This window comes from Aegilops tauschii, chromosome 7 (genome assembly GCF_002575655.3).
Source record: "Aegilops tauschii subsp. strangulata cultivar AL8/78 chromosome 7, Aet v6.0, whole genome shotgun sequence".
Taxonomy (NCBI): domain Eukaryota; kingdom Viridiplantae; phylum Streptophyta; class Magnoliopsida; order Poales; family Poaceae; genus Aegilops; species Aegilops tauschii.
Window position 1 is genome coordinate 298,337,141 of NC_053041.3, and position 14,683 is coordinate 298,351,823.

Sequence of the window (14,683 nt, forward strand, 5' to 3'; positions counted from 1 at the left end):
TGAACTACTTTGCCATATATCACTAACAAATGGAACATAGACATCACTGAATGAAAGTTATTAAACCAGACTACATTAGCCTAGCTAAATACACTACATTAGCCTGCAGCAACAAACTAGCTAATGACAGTACCTACTGTCAACAGTAAGCAACAATTACTTATTAGGAGTAACACATCAACTAATGGAGGGGCTAATGTGAGTACTAAGCAACACTGCATACAAGTATAAATAAATAGCATATGCACACAACAGAGCATGCTTGAGCCTATATTTAGCAAAAATGCACTCCATTGAACTTAATATTCAGCATTCCTACAATGAGCATTGCAGTAGGGCATACATAACTAACAAAATTACCATAGACATAACTGAATCACACTTGGCAAACAAGACTCTGTCACTTTCAATGAACACATCCTGTGCATAATCAATAAGGCAAGAAAAATACCGGCTCTACACATGCTAAGAACCTTCTCCCAGTCATTGTTCCTTCAAATGCAACAAGCCTCTCTGATGGCTTCCCATGCTTCTCGCACAGCCCTATCAGATATAGCTCAAGACCCTTGCAATCCGGGTCCTCAAGAGAGAAAGGCACCTGCCCAAGCAAAATCCAAGTTACCATCATGTACGAGAACAAAGCAAATCAAACGAAATCCTCACAACAAAGACCACCTACACAGAAAAATCCGCAAATTTTCCAAACCTTAGCTCCAATGGAGTAACTGACCTGGTTGAGCCCATCGGTGGAGGTTTCGGAGTGCATGTACGGGAGGCTTGAGTTGTCATCGCTGCTCTCGTCCTCCAAAACCATGGCTGCGGCGGCGTTGTGTGGCGGCCGGCGGGGGCGGGCGCAGACGGCGGCGAGGCAGAGAGAAGGAAGAAGAAAGCAGAGCAGAGCGGGGGAATGAGCGGGGTCTGGCTCGGGCCGCACCAGCCGCGCCTAAACGGTTCGACCCGAGGCTCGTCCGAGTCAGCGCGCGGGCACGCGCTCACTAGCCAGCGTGGCATCTGACGGGCGGGCCCAACCGGTCAGATTTCCTGTCAATACGTATAAAACACACTTTAAGCCTCTTTTGCAACGTCTCGCCCCAAACTTGATACTGACACGTAAAAAATATCAATCATGATACCAATCTGTTTTGAATGCCTCAATTATGATACTTTTGGGCTCACTAAAGCCAGCAGTCCATAGAAACTGGATAATCCCGTTGGGGTTCAACCGTTCAACACTTCCGCGTCCCATCGCCGGCTCGTCCCTCTCTCGAACCACCCATCGCCCCAGCCGTCGTAATCTCTCCTCTCAAGCCGTAGCCCCGAGTCGACTCCCCTCCTCATCCCAATTTACCAAACCCTAACCCTAGCAGCTCGTCCCCCATCTCACCCAGCGCGCGCGCGGCCGCCGTGGCGGGCGACCGAGGATGCCGTCCGGGTCTACGCAGTTCCGGTACACACAGACGCCGTCCAAGGTGCTGCACCTACGGAACATGCCGTGGGAGAGCACTGAGGAGGAGCTCGTCGAGCTCTGCAAACCATTCGGCAGGGTTGTGAACACCATGTGCAACGTCGGAGCCAACCGCAACCAGGCCTTCGTGGAGTTCGTAAGGCGCCCTTCCTCTCCTCCGTCTCACCCCGCCCTGTCCCTTCCTCTGTTGCGATTTTGCCTCGTGGCGGGTGCTGGCTGGTATTTTGATGAATAATTCACGTTTGTTGATGCGATGTATTGTTTATTCATGTGATTGCATCTAGGTATGACACTTATGCTTGGGGTCGATTTTAGTATAAATCAGTGGCCGTCTGATTGCTAGATTTTGTGGGAGCATGATCTATTGGAGGAATTTCTTGTTGATACTTGTACTGTCCCGTGGTTGAGGCAGTGCTGGCTGACTGTCAGGGCATTATTATATACACGACTTGGTGTTATTTGATTTTAAATTTGGGGTTGATTGTTTGTTGCAAATCATAGCGTAATCTCCAACGGTGGTGTGCCTCTGTTGAGCGAGATGCATACAACTTCATGTCTTAGGTGAGAAACGCTTTGTTCTTACCGGTGATTGCAGTTTATGTTTCATCCACAATCTTCTCTTCCGTGTGTTAAGTATCACATGTATCTTGTTGGCCGCATGTATTTTGCCTCGTGGTGGGTGCTGGCTGGTATTTTGATGAATAATTATTCAGCTCGCTCTTGTTGGCCGCATGCATCGTTCCGATGCAGAGGCCGGAGGTGAGCCTCCTTTTCCAAAAATAAAATAAAATTCACATGTATCTTGTGTCTAATCTGTATCCAGTCAAATAAGAGCCATACTTTTGCGAGTTTCTAACTATCTGAAGATACTTTCCTTGCTTGTTGGCACGTGGAATTTTGATGTGTTGGAATAAAAGATAATTTTGTTTGTTATACCAAGAAAATCCATGTTCTTCTACAATGGCATTTCGTTTAAGTAGGTTTGTCGATTATGGACAGATTTGTGTTTTTTTTTGCGAATACGCAGGTTGCGTATGAGCGTATCTTTCCATTGGTAGAAGGGTAGAAATTACAGGGGCGCGAACCTAGATGCATAACAAGGTGCAGTCAGGGTCGCAAGTGAGCAGACAGAACGGGGATGCTCAGCCCAGGCGGGGGGGGGGGGGGGGGGGGGTGGGTGGGTGGGTTGGGCTACAATTATTCAGGTTGCAGGGACGATCATGCTTAGGCCTTGGATGGAATGGATAAGGTTGCTGAGTGAGGGTTGAGTTGCGTTCTGGTTCTTCCAGATGGACCAAGCATAGAGGGCAATCAGCAATCCAGGACTTTTGAATGCTAGCCGGGGAGCGTGGTGGCGTGAAGAAATCGGTGTTGCCGTCTGGAGGGTGAGTGGTGAGCCGGCACCAGGAGAGGAGCTCATGCCAAACCATCTGAGAGAAGACACATTCCGCCAGGAGCTGCTGCATGTGGTATTCTGGTCGCGAAGGAGGCATGCCGGCGCATGAGGAAGGCCATGACGAGCACGCCGAGCCGCAGTTCAGCAGCGGTCGAGTCCAGCTAACCAAAGGAAAACCTAGATGCTGAGTGGGGCCCATGGCTTCCAAGTGAGCTACCAGTGGGGGGCTTGCATGGATCCTTGGAAGAGCGTGAGGTAGCAAGACTTTGTCGTGTAGACGCCGCTCATAGTCCAGCGCCAAGTGATGAAATCCGTGGTAATGGCAACATTGGCAAGGTGGTGGTGCGAAGGCGGCGCCAAATGTCCACGTACTCCATGGTGGCCGCCGGCCTGAGGCTGCCATGAATCTTGGATCAAGGCCTGGTTGGGGATGGCCTCGCAGACAAGGCGGCTGTTGCGGCGGCGGCGAGGGACAAGGGCGACCAGGGCCGGAGCAAGCTCGAAGATGGAGGAGCCCTGAAGCCAATGATCGGTCCAGAATTTGCAGGTGCGTCCGTCACCCAAAATCCACGAAGTGGAGGGTCGAAAGATTTGCTTGACCTCAGGCTCGCAGTGTGGAGGAAGATGGTGCCAAGGGCGTTTAGGGCCAGTCTCTTGGAGCCACAGCTAGAGCACCCGAAGAGCAATGCCGGTGCGTTGCAAATCCTGAATGCTGAGGCCGCCGAGCTCCAAGGGGCGGCATACCCGTGGCATATATAAATCTCCTGTCTTGGTTGCTTTATATTTTACAAGGTCAACTATAGTGCAAGAAATACTACATGCAAACTCTTTATATGCAATAGAGAACATCACATAAGTGATTTTTGAACTGCAGACATGTGATACTTAGGAAAAAGTTAAAAGTGGACTGTAGCCTAAGCTTGAAGAGCTATTAACTGTATGAGTGGAATTCCTGGCCAGGCCTAGAAAAATCCTTATTCTTGTATGGTGAATATTTTATTTGAGTTTGTTGATTGCTAACAGATCTGTTCTCATGATCGGAACTCCTGGCCAGGCCTAGAAAATCCTTGTTCTTGTATGGTGAATATTTTCTTGGACGCTACTATGCAGTGGCGCAGCATCTGATGTTTCCCGTGCGGCGCTCGCTGATCAGGCAGTAAAGCTTGTCGCGCTTGCGTTTGAGCCCCTCCCGTCGCTTAATGGGCCATCCAAACTCGGCCAATCTCTTGTCGTGCATCACCGTCTCTTGCACCTTAACTCACTCTTGTGTCGTTTTCACCACCAAATCCTAGCGCTGCTTCTCCCTAATCCACCAGCTCAACCATTGCACAATGATGTAGATAAGCTACCCATAAACATGTAGGAAAAAAAAGGAGTTGTGCTAGCGAAAAAAAGATGATCTGACATGATTGCCAGGTTGAAGCAGGTGTAGATACACATGGTTGTCATGTTCAACCAGATATATGTGACCAGGTTTACATGCAATTTCCAGGAAAATTGTGCTGAGTTGCCATATTATTTCATCCGGCTTGTCGTGCTGTCTACACGCGGTTGCCAGGGGAATTTGTTGTGTTTACCATTTTTCATTGTACTGGGTTGCCATCTTGTGGAATTCGAGACAGAACACTGTAGCAGCCCCCCGTGCAAGCATAGCACAACGGTGGTGCTCAATGTAGCGAGCGCTTGTAGCAAACCACAGCCTGTAGCGCACTTACCCCTTTTTCTTCCTGTGCCCGGGGGCCCCCAAAACAAATCGCGATGTTACTATTTAGTTTATGCAGAGCCGAGCCGCAGGGGAGAACGAGCATGCGTATGTTGGATTTTCCCTATTTTCTTTTGAGTTTGTTGATTGCTAACGGATATTGCTCATCATCCTGTAGTCATAACTGATTGGTGTCATCAACGATTCACCTGTTTTGGTTGCTCTCAATTTTTTTTTACAAGAACGGTGCAAGCAATAGCTGCTGCCATGCCGCTTTATAGGGAGTACCCAAGAATCAAGTGTTAGATGGCCTGTTTGGTCGAATTTCTGAAGGCCTCCCACCCTCACCCCCACCCCAGAGGAGTTAAATAACTACAAAACAGTCCCCTTCCTGTTGTTTAACTCTATGCAACGGCGAATATTGCATACGTAATTTTCTAGTTGCAAAAATGTGTTTTTGTAGATTGATCTAGCGGAAGTTTCATGTGAAAAGTGAGCCTGAAGAATGGTTAGCTCTATATAATTGGAACTTCTAGCCAAGTCGATGGGTTCCTGACTTTCTATCATAAATTTGCCTATTTCAGGCAGATCAAAACCAGGCAATTTCAATGGTTTCATATTATGCTTCATCTTCAGAACCTGCCCAAGTTCGTGGTAAAACTGTGTATATCCAGTATTCAAATAGGCAAGAAATAACAAACAATAAAGGCACTGGTGATTCTTCTGGCAATGTCCTGCTTGTCACCTTTGAAGGTGTCCAGCCTAATGATGTTAGCATAGATGTTATCCATTTGGTAAGTATTACACGAGACATGCATTCAAATAGTTACTGAATTCTTTTTCCGTTTTGTAATGTTTTATTTTTTGCATTATTTGCAATAGGTATTTTCTGCTTTTGGGTTTGTTCACAAGATAGCAACGTTTGAGAAAGCCGCTGGTTTCCAGGTAACATAGTGCTTATGTCTAGTTTCATATATATTACTATTTTTGTAAATTATCTTGACAGCTTGATTTTTTTTAGTAACTACTAGCTCGAAATTTTTTCAGGCACTTATCCAATATACTGATGCTCCAACTGCTCTAGAGGCAAAAAATTCGTTAGACGGAAGAAGCATACCGAGGTAGTCCATTTTTATTACTCTGAGTTGGCAATTCATGAGAGTAATGTGAACCCTTGAAATTTTACTTCTTGAACTCGCGAAGGGTGCATTTTTTACTATTGCATTTTAGCCGATCTTTGATATAGAAGTTACTGATGTGATATTGCTATTGCAGGTATCTACTGGCTCAACACGTCAGCATTTGTCACCTGCGCATTACATTTTCTGCGCACAAAGATTTGAATATTAAATTTCAATCACATCGCAGCAGGTACAATATAGTTTACAGCATTATTTTTTATTTTTTTGTGTTCAATTCTATTTTGGTTTGTATTAAGCTCTTGTCCGCTAAAAATTAATTTCAGAGACACAAGTTTGTAACAGTGTCTGTTTTGATTAAGCAGGGATTACACAAATCCTTATCTTCCTGTTAATCCAACTGCAATCGAGGGAATCGCACAGGTTTGCCTGTAGTTCAAACTAGTATATCTGATGTCATGTCACTCTTCATCTTCTTCTGTTGCTGCTTACACCATGTAAGTTTTGCAGCCCATGTTAGGCTCTGATGGGAAGATTAAGGAGCCAGAGAGCAATGTACTTTTAGCATCAATCGAGAACATGCAGTATGCTGTGGGAGTGGATGTTCTACACACTGTAAGAGTATTTTAGAGTGATCTTTTCCTCAAGATTATTTTGAATTAAATAAGAAAAATATTTGTAAGAAAATATATCATATATACTCATTGTATGAGATAATTTCAGGTGTTCTCTTCTTTTGGTGCTGTCCGAAAGATTGCAATGTTCGAGAAGAATGGTGGAATGCAGGCTCTAATTCAGTATCCAGGTATGTGCGAACAACTGTAAACCTCACCATATCACATTATCTTTAGGATATGCCATGATATGGCTACACCTTGATTTAGGGGATGTAGACTGGCCCCGATGCTCCTTTGCTGTAATTTGTTCACTCTGTTGTTAACTCCTGATAAGCCAAGTCCATAGGTGATAATGAACTCTGTGGACATCTTAATGATGCTGTGTTGATTATTGAGTTAATATTTGTTTATGCGTCAAAGTTTCTGACTTCAGCAGAGAGGTCTTGGAGTCCCTGAAGACTTAAAATGGACATCTACAACTATCCACAGCTATAAAGTTACCTTTCGTAATTTCTTATTCTTTTCTTACCGTTTCCTGTAAGCATATTTACTTTCTTACTAGAGGTTTGGTACAGTCATGTCTTCCTGTCATCTTAGTGTCGATTGTCTTCCTCTTGGCACCCTGTTCTTCTGTCAGACGCCAGCTGCCTTAATTGTTACCTTTTTGGGTTAGAGTAGCAGTTACCATGAGGATGTATCCAGTGCTTTCTAGCCTGACAGTGACTGCTGTGGTTGGTCCTAAAATTGGTGCAAATGGTCAGAAAAAATTCTTAGAAATTGTTGAAAGAAAATCAATCTACCATGCCACAGAATTTCAAACCTACATTTTGGTCTACACATGGAGAAACCACTGAGACAAATTGCTGAAGTTGACAAAGGAAAGAGAAAACACTGTTGTCGGAATTTGTCTTTTCTTCTTCTTCTCTCCTAATGTAACAGTTGAATTTATGTAGATTGCTTGATTTTATATCATTCTTGTGGTGGGTTTTGTTGCGCCATTTGTATTTTAGGAACATAAGGAAGTGAATTATGGGCTAACAGTCACATCCTCTAGCTGCAACCTCTATTGAGAACACGTCTTATACATCTGTCGTCCAAATGAGCATCTCAGCGTCTTATGTGTGATCAATTTATCTAACCTGTCTGATGCTTCTTTGAAAGTGAGACAAAACAGATGGCATTGCACATTACAGTGTATTTGTAATCTAAATGTTTAACTTGAGAGAATCCATATTCATATTCACTACAACTTCTAGTTGTTCAGAAGTACTGCTAGAGCTAACAGAGTCCGTATTCGCAGATATAACAACAGCAGGAGTTGCTAAACAAGCTCTGGAGGGACATTGCATATATGATGGTGGTTACTGTAAGCTTCATCTGTCATACTCTCGTCATACTGATCTGAATGTGAAGGTATAAACAATAGTTTCAGGCTGTGTAAATTAACAAAGAATAAATGAATGCATCCAATTAGGGAAAAAAACACTATTGCTATATTGCGGTGGAATAGTCTTATCATTTGTTCAGTTTGACAATGCTTTTGGAACATCTTGTTTTCCTACTGCTTGCTTCCACGTTTTTCCTGATATGGGATCTACATATTGTGGCATTCAGGCACATGACGAGAGAAGCAGAGACTACACCGTCTCGGATCCTAGTGCTCAGGTACAAGCTGCAGGTCAAGCCCCTGGTCTAAGCACTCCTGGAGCAGCATGGCAAAGCACCACCCCTGCTGCTTTTTATGGAAGCTCAGCAAGAGCGGCCTCTATCGGACAAGTGCCAGCCTGGAATCCTAACATGCAGCGAGGGGCGTTTGCACCTGCATCAACCTCGTACCCTACCCAATTATTGATGGCAAACCCAGGCCCGCACTTTCCAGCAGTCGGATCAAGCTCTGGTGCTCCTCCGATGTTGTACCAAGCTTCGCAGCAGATGGCACAATATGGCACAGCCCCTGCTGCTCTGCCTCATGCAGCCTTGTCTGGCGAACCGATGTACTTCCCAAAATGAGCTATTCATCCGATAGAGCAGTTGCCTATGCTTTGTGCAGCACCTCTCGTCTTCAATTTTTGGAACTGCACTGTAATGCCGATCTGTTTTTCTTGGTACTTGTGAGACCCCTGTGGCAAATGTACCTGTCTGGCTGTTGGTGCCTGTAAGCTGCACAGCAAAATGGAAAATTACTCGAGCCGTGTCAGTTCAATCCAAAACCTGATGTTCTTTCTGCGCTTGATAATTTCTTGGTACAAGGCACCAACAGTTAAGTTTGAACTATAACAGAGTGCTGTATGCCATACTGAAATTTGTTTTTGGCCATGCCTGGTTACCGGTTGGTTTCTTCTCCATGAGTTATTTACCCAAAACCATGACACTTAAGGCTAGGGTAACAACTTGGTATCAGATTATAGTCGGGGCACAAAAAACCACAGGAATTGTGCATGTAAAGGGGAGTACTGATTGTTTGATAAGCTCATGCAAACAGTGAAACTGATAAGATGAGGGTCCCACTTGTAAATGACTTAAGTGTTTATCTTTATTTCTTTTCTCCTGGGCCTTTCAACAAACACGTATTGGGCGACATCTATGCATATGTGCACTTCACGCCGCCGGCGACGCTCGCTGCCCTTAGTGGTCGACGGTCATTCGAGACCTGCCGTGCCCGTGCTTGCAACGCCCGCTGGGAGGCCTGGCCGCGCTCGTGCTCACGCTCTGTGGTGGCCATGGCCGTGCTCGCAGCGCCCGCCAGGAGGGCCTGGTCGTGCTCGTACTGACAGGGGTGCGCCATGGTGGAGCGCCCTGCTCGTCCCCGTGCTCGCGGCGCCCGCCGGGAGGCCTTGGCCACGCGCGCCGTTGTGGAGCGCCATGGCCACGCCCGTGCTCGCGGCGCCCGCTGGGAGGCCGTGGTCGCGGCGGTGCCCTGCGGTGGAGCGCCCTGGCCGCACCTGCGTTCGAGGCCACGTCCCGTCGCTCCCCATGAGCCCCTGATGCCACCTCCCGGAGCTCGATCCGTAGCTCGCCGTTGGCCGCGGGGGCGCTAGCGGCGGCGACGCTCGACCATGCTGCCCCTGCCGAGCACGAGTAGCCAGAGCCCACTTTGGCCTCCACAACCATAGAAGAACGCCATGGACGCCACCCTAGTTTCTCACTGCCGCGGCTGCATCTGCCGGCTCCATGGTGCGCCGCCGCGCGACCTCGCCTATGCGGGACGGCCTTCTTCTTCACGCAGGCGCCTTTGCTCTCGGATGGAGGCGTCCAGCCCGCAGTTCCTCTGGTCACTGCTCCGACATGGCCATGGCGTGCGGTGCCATCTTCAACGACCAGATGATAAACACACCGAAGGTGCTCGATGGAATGCTCCAGTGAAAAAATGTTGTGAAGAAGAGTCATTGACAGGTGGGGCCGGCGTCTTATTTGCCACATCGGTCGGTCAAACTTTTTGGTCTTCGCCACGTCAGCTCGACAGGCAGGACCCACATGCCAGTTTGGCTGTTTTCGTGACCAAATCCCAGCATCAGTGCTCTCCGTTACAGGTTCGGTGTTTTTTTGTGCCCTGCCTAAAATCTGGTACCAAGTTGTTACCCTAGCCCTAAGTGTGGTGGTTTTGGGTAAATAACTCTCTCCATGAACAAAGAATGTTACTCCCTCCGTGCACTTTTACAAGTCGTTTCAGACAACTGAAAATGGACTGCTTTCCACCTTGTCTAAAATATTTTCAACGTCTTATAAAAGTGAACAAAGGGAATACAACACCAGTTATTGGCTTGCTGACGTACTGCGTTGCTGGCCGCTAATATGGAAGTTCCAAAGCTTATTGTTCGAGCTGGATTCGAAAGGTGTAGTGTCTATGTTCAATGATTCAGAGAAGAACCTCTCCGCGCTCGGTCCGGTGATTGAAGAAGTGAAAGGGTTACTCACCAAGTTTTTGGAGTCTAGAGTCCGATGAATGCGGCGATGTGCGAACGGTGCTATGCACATCTTAGCTAAGAATGTGTGGACGGTCACATCTTATTGAAGAAGTGAAAGGGTTACTCACCAAGTTTCAGGAGTCTAGAGTCCGATGGATGCAACGATGTGCGAACGGTGCTCTGCACATCTTAGTTAAGGATGTGCGAACTGTCACATCTTAGCTAAGGAACAATGTAGCAATGAGCTTTGCAAAGTCTGGTTTCATATTCCGCCGGATTGTATTTTATGATCCAACAACGCATCCTCAATTGTCACTTGTGTATCCCTGGGAGGGTAAATATGGCACGTCCAGTGCCAACGATTATCGTATCGCGTCCAGCGATAATTAGAATATCTTCATTTATCTTTTTAAGAGTTTGGAAATATTTCATCTCCCTCAGTATGGAGTTTGTGGTTGCACTGTCCACAAGGCATAATTCCTCTTTCATTTGATTGTCACTGTAGAGAACTATATATAAGACAAAGAACTTTCAATGAGAAAATCTCATGTAAATACATAGAATACAATCTTATTTATATCAAATATGTTGGCACAGTTACAATCTTATTATAACAAATGTGCTGATACAATATAAAGACAACAATAATACTTATGTTCTTATTACAACATCACAAATGGACATAGCTAAATAGATCACTAAAGAATTGTGGGACTAGCCGAAGTCTCCAAACACGTCATTTGAGGTATACCCAATTATCATGTTCTCCATGTCAGTAAGGTCCTTTGGTTGATGGAATGCCATGGTGTTGTTTGGTCCAGGAGGAACGTCGTCCGAACTACCGGTTCCATTGGCCCTGTCTGGATGAAGGTTGAAGTTGGCTTCGAACCTCTTCCTTGAGGTGCTCTGTGTCCCTGAGATTGCTGATACAACATAACCAGATGCTTTGGGATCTTGCGCTTGTCAGTTGGGTGAGTGTAGCATCCACACTTGTTGCAAAGCTGAGATTTATCATGATTGGGCTTTGCAGTGCCTTTTCCCTTGTTTGAGTTCCTAGACCTCCTGTACCTATTGCACTTTTGCTTGTTCTGGAAATTTGATTGATTGCCCCTAAAGGCACCATCAAACCTCTGTCTATTTGCGACATTCATATGAACTTCAGGTAAAGGTTGTGCCCCAACTGGGCGCTGAGAGCCATTATTAGCAAGTAGCTCATCATGCTTTTCAGCCTGAAGTAACATATGAACAAGCTTGGAATAGACAGTGTAGTTGCGAGCACAATATTGCTGTTGGAGGATCCTGTAGGAAGGGAGCATAGTAGATAAAGTTTTCTCTATCTTCTCCGCATCAGCAGGTTCCTTTCTGCAAAAGCGCAGTTTGGAACTTATCTTATGAACCTTGTGACTGTACTCACCGATGGAATTGAAATCCTGAAGACGAAGGTGAGTCCAATCATGGAGTGCTTCTGGCAGGACGACTGCCTTCTGCTGTTCATATCTCGTTTTGAGGGCTAGAAACAAAGTACTGAGAGATTCCTCCTCTAAGTACTCAGACTTGAGACCTAGGTGAATATTGTGCCTTATGATGTATAAAGCTGCACACTATTGTCGTTCTCAAAATTAACTTACCCGTGGCACAAGATGTGCACACAAATTCCGAAGATTGAGGAAATTTTGACTCAAGCAAATTATGTGCTGGTAATTTTTCTCATCAACCCGATCCCGGGATGGCCTAGGCGGTCACGCCAGGTTTGAAATGCGCCAAAAAGAGTGAGGTAATCAGCTCCCTATTCCTAAAAAGAGGGGGAGTAGTATGGCCTCTGACCTGGAACAAGCTTTCAGCAAGCAACAAAGGAAATCGAGGAGAAAAACCTTGGAGTCGGTAAATGCAAGCCAGCTCAATGTTGTCCAACACCTGATGGGTAGTATGGGCAACCTCCACAACCCAGCTTCAGTTTGCACACACTGGCTGGGCCATCGGAACACCCTGACTCACGCATACTGGGAAATCATGAAGAGTCACTAGGGGTGTAGGAAATTTCCATCAACCATATCGATTTTGGAGAAACTTTATCATAAGTCTACGATCGTCGACATTTACTTTGCTGAAAAAATTGTAGATATCCTTCTCACTGATCATGATCCAAGGAGTATCACTGAGTGCCAAAAGTGCTCCGACTGGCCTAAATGGAAGGATGCAATACAAGCAGAAATTGCCTCGCTTAATAAAAGAAAGGTATTCAATGAAGTAATACCGACACCTCCCAATGTTTTCCCCGTCGGATACAAATGGGATTTTTTTTTCCAGAAACAGAATGAGAACAATAAGGTGGTAAGATACAAAGCAAGGCTCGTAGCACAAGGGTTCACGCAGAGACCCGACATTGATTTCAACGAGACATATTCTCCTGTAATTACTGGAACCACTTTTTGATACCTTATATCTTTGGCAGTGCAAAATCGTCTATCTATGCAGTTGATGGACGTCGTGACTGCATATATTTACGGGTCACTAGATTCGGACATGTATATGAAGGTTCCTGATGGAATCTCTATCCTGAATCCAAGCACAAAACGCAACATGTATTGTGTAAAACTGAATCGGTTATTATATAGCTTAAGACAGCCAGGACGGATGTGGTACAACCGACTCAGTGAGTTCCTTCTTCATAAAGGTTACTCCAATAGTAGTGATTGCCCAAGTGTCTTTATCAAAAAGTCCTCTACATGATTTTTCATCATTTCATTGTATGCAAATGATCTCAACATCATTGGCAACACACAAGACATTGATGAAGCACGCAATCACCTAAAAATCGAATTTGAGATGAAGGATTTGGGTAAAACCAAATTTTGGTTAGGTATTCAACTTAAGCACCTTCGTTAGGAGAAATTCAATATGGACAAATCCTACCCATCTAAAATTCCCATGGTGGTTTGCTCTCTAGACGTAGAGAAATATTCGTTCAAACCAAGGGATGCTGGAGAAGTATTATTGGGACCCGAGGTTCCATATCTCAGTGTTGTTGGAGCGCTCATGTATCTTGCAAATTCCACGAGACCTGACCTCGCATTTGAAGTGAATCTACTTGCTAGACACAGTGCTCGTGCTGATAATGTGTTTGAGTGAAAATGATCAACTTGTATTGATTGATAGTTAGAGTACAATTTATATATGACTAGAAGAGATGCGTCGAACATGCTCGACGGTTCGAACAGTCATATCCTAGGTCGGTTGCTAATTCCAGGGATGCAACATTTTGAAACAGAGACGCATCCGTTGCTATGCAACTGCATAGTGTTTAGGCAAGAGGAGATTCCCCCCAATCAATACATGGTAATTAATCACAACATTTTTCACACTGTAGCGTCCGACATTCCGAACGTTTTTGAATAGATAAATAGCAAGGCTTCCTCCTCTCCTCCGCCGACCGCCGTACCCCCCACTGCCCCACACAGAGTGGATCGTACGCGCAAGTGGTTGTTGCCCAACGATAGATCGCAGGCCCGGCGGATGGTGTTCTCCGCACCAGGAGTTTGGTCGTGGTCGCTTTGCGGGAAGAGGAAGGGGTAGATCAGATGATTTTTAGCGTAGAGATGATCTAAGAAGATGGTATGGGGGATACCGTAACATATTTGAGGATAGGCGGAGGGAAGAGGAGAGATTCGTTGAGGCCCGAAGGAGAGAAGATGAGAGGAGAAGATCGGAGGAACGAAGGATGAGTGAGGAGAGGAGGATGGATGAGATGCGACGGGCACATCTGAAGCGCAAAGAGGAGGAACTCGCTGCTAGGGAGATGGCTCTGATTGAGGCACAACGGAGGGTTGATGATCTCAAAACATGCAAAGTCAAGTGGAGCCATCGGCCAGAGACGAGAGCAGGAGGGTCTGAGGTCTCTGCATCAGTTGCGGATGGTGTTAGATCAGTCTAGATGGAGGCAAACACACTGATATCCAAGAATAAGTTAGAACCCAGGTACACAACCAACAGATCTTATGACTAGCACATTTAAGCCTAACCCACTTCCTATGCATAGAGATTTTGTGAGCAAACAACTTATGGGAACAAGAATCAACTAGCATAGGAAGGCAAAACATGCATAACTTCAAAACTTTTGACACATAGAGAGAAAACTTGATACTATTGCAATATGTAAAAGCATATGTTCCTCTCTATAATAATTTTCAGTAGCATCATGAATGAATTCATATAGCTATCACATAAAACATTCTTTTCATGATACATAAGCATAGAAATTTTGTTACTCTCCACATAAGCAAATTTATTCTCATGAATAGTAGTGGGAGCAAACCCAACAAAATAACTATCATGTGATTGAAAATTAAAATCATGACGACAAGTTTCATGGTTATCATTATTCAATATAGCATACATGTCATCACCATAATCATCATAGATAGGAACTTTGTTGTCAGAGTCAATTGGAACCTCTTCCAAA

At 45.4% G+C, this 14,683-nt stretch overlaps 1 protein-coding gene across 6 annotated transcripts; it reads left to right on the forward strand.

Moving 5' to 3' along the window:
* The first annotated feature begins 1,204 nt into the window (after nucleotides 1-1,204).
* LOC109740290 (polypyrimidine tract-binding protein homolog 1) lies at nucleotides 1,205-8,555 on the forward strand. Of its 6 annotated transcripts, none has more exons than XR_002227277.4 (11): nucleotides 1,205-1,601; nucleotides 5,148-5,357; nucleotides 5,446-5,508; nucleotides 5,611-5,684; nucleotides 5,839-5,934; nucleotides 6,068-6,125; nucleotides 6,213-6,317; nucleotides 6,426-6,507; nucleotides 6,753-6,815; nucleotides 7,620-7,732; nucleotides 7,934-8,555. XR_002227277.4 is itself a non-coding variant. In XM_020299324.4 (10 exons), the coding sequence occupies exons 1-10, from the start codon at nucleotides 1,422-1,424 to the stop codon at nucleotides 8,327-8,329; spliced, it is 1,377 nt and encodes a 458-aa protein (XP_020154913.1). In that variant the 5' UTR covers nucleotides 1,205-1,421; the 3' UTR covers nucleotides 8,330-8,555. The 6 variants fall into 6 exon arrangements, 2 of the variants coding, with proteins under 2 accessions (XP_020154913.1, XP_020154914.1); XR_002227278.4 differs by having other exon boundaries at nucleotides 6,756-6,815; XR_005763739.3 differs by having other exon boundaries at nucleotides 7,620-7,685; nucleotides 7,934-8,121.
* Nucleotides 8,556-14,683: the final 6,128 nt, after the last annotated feature.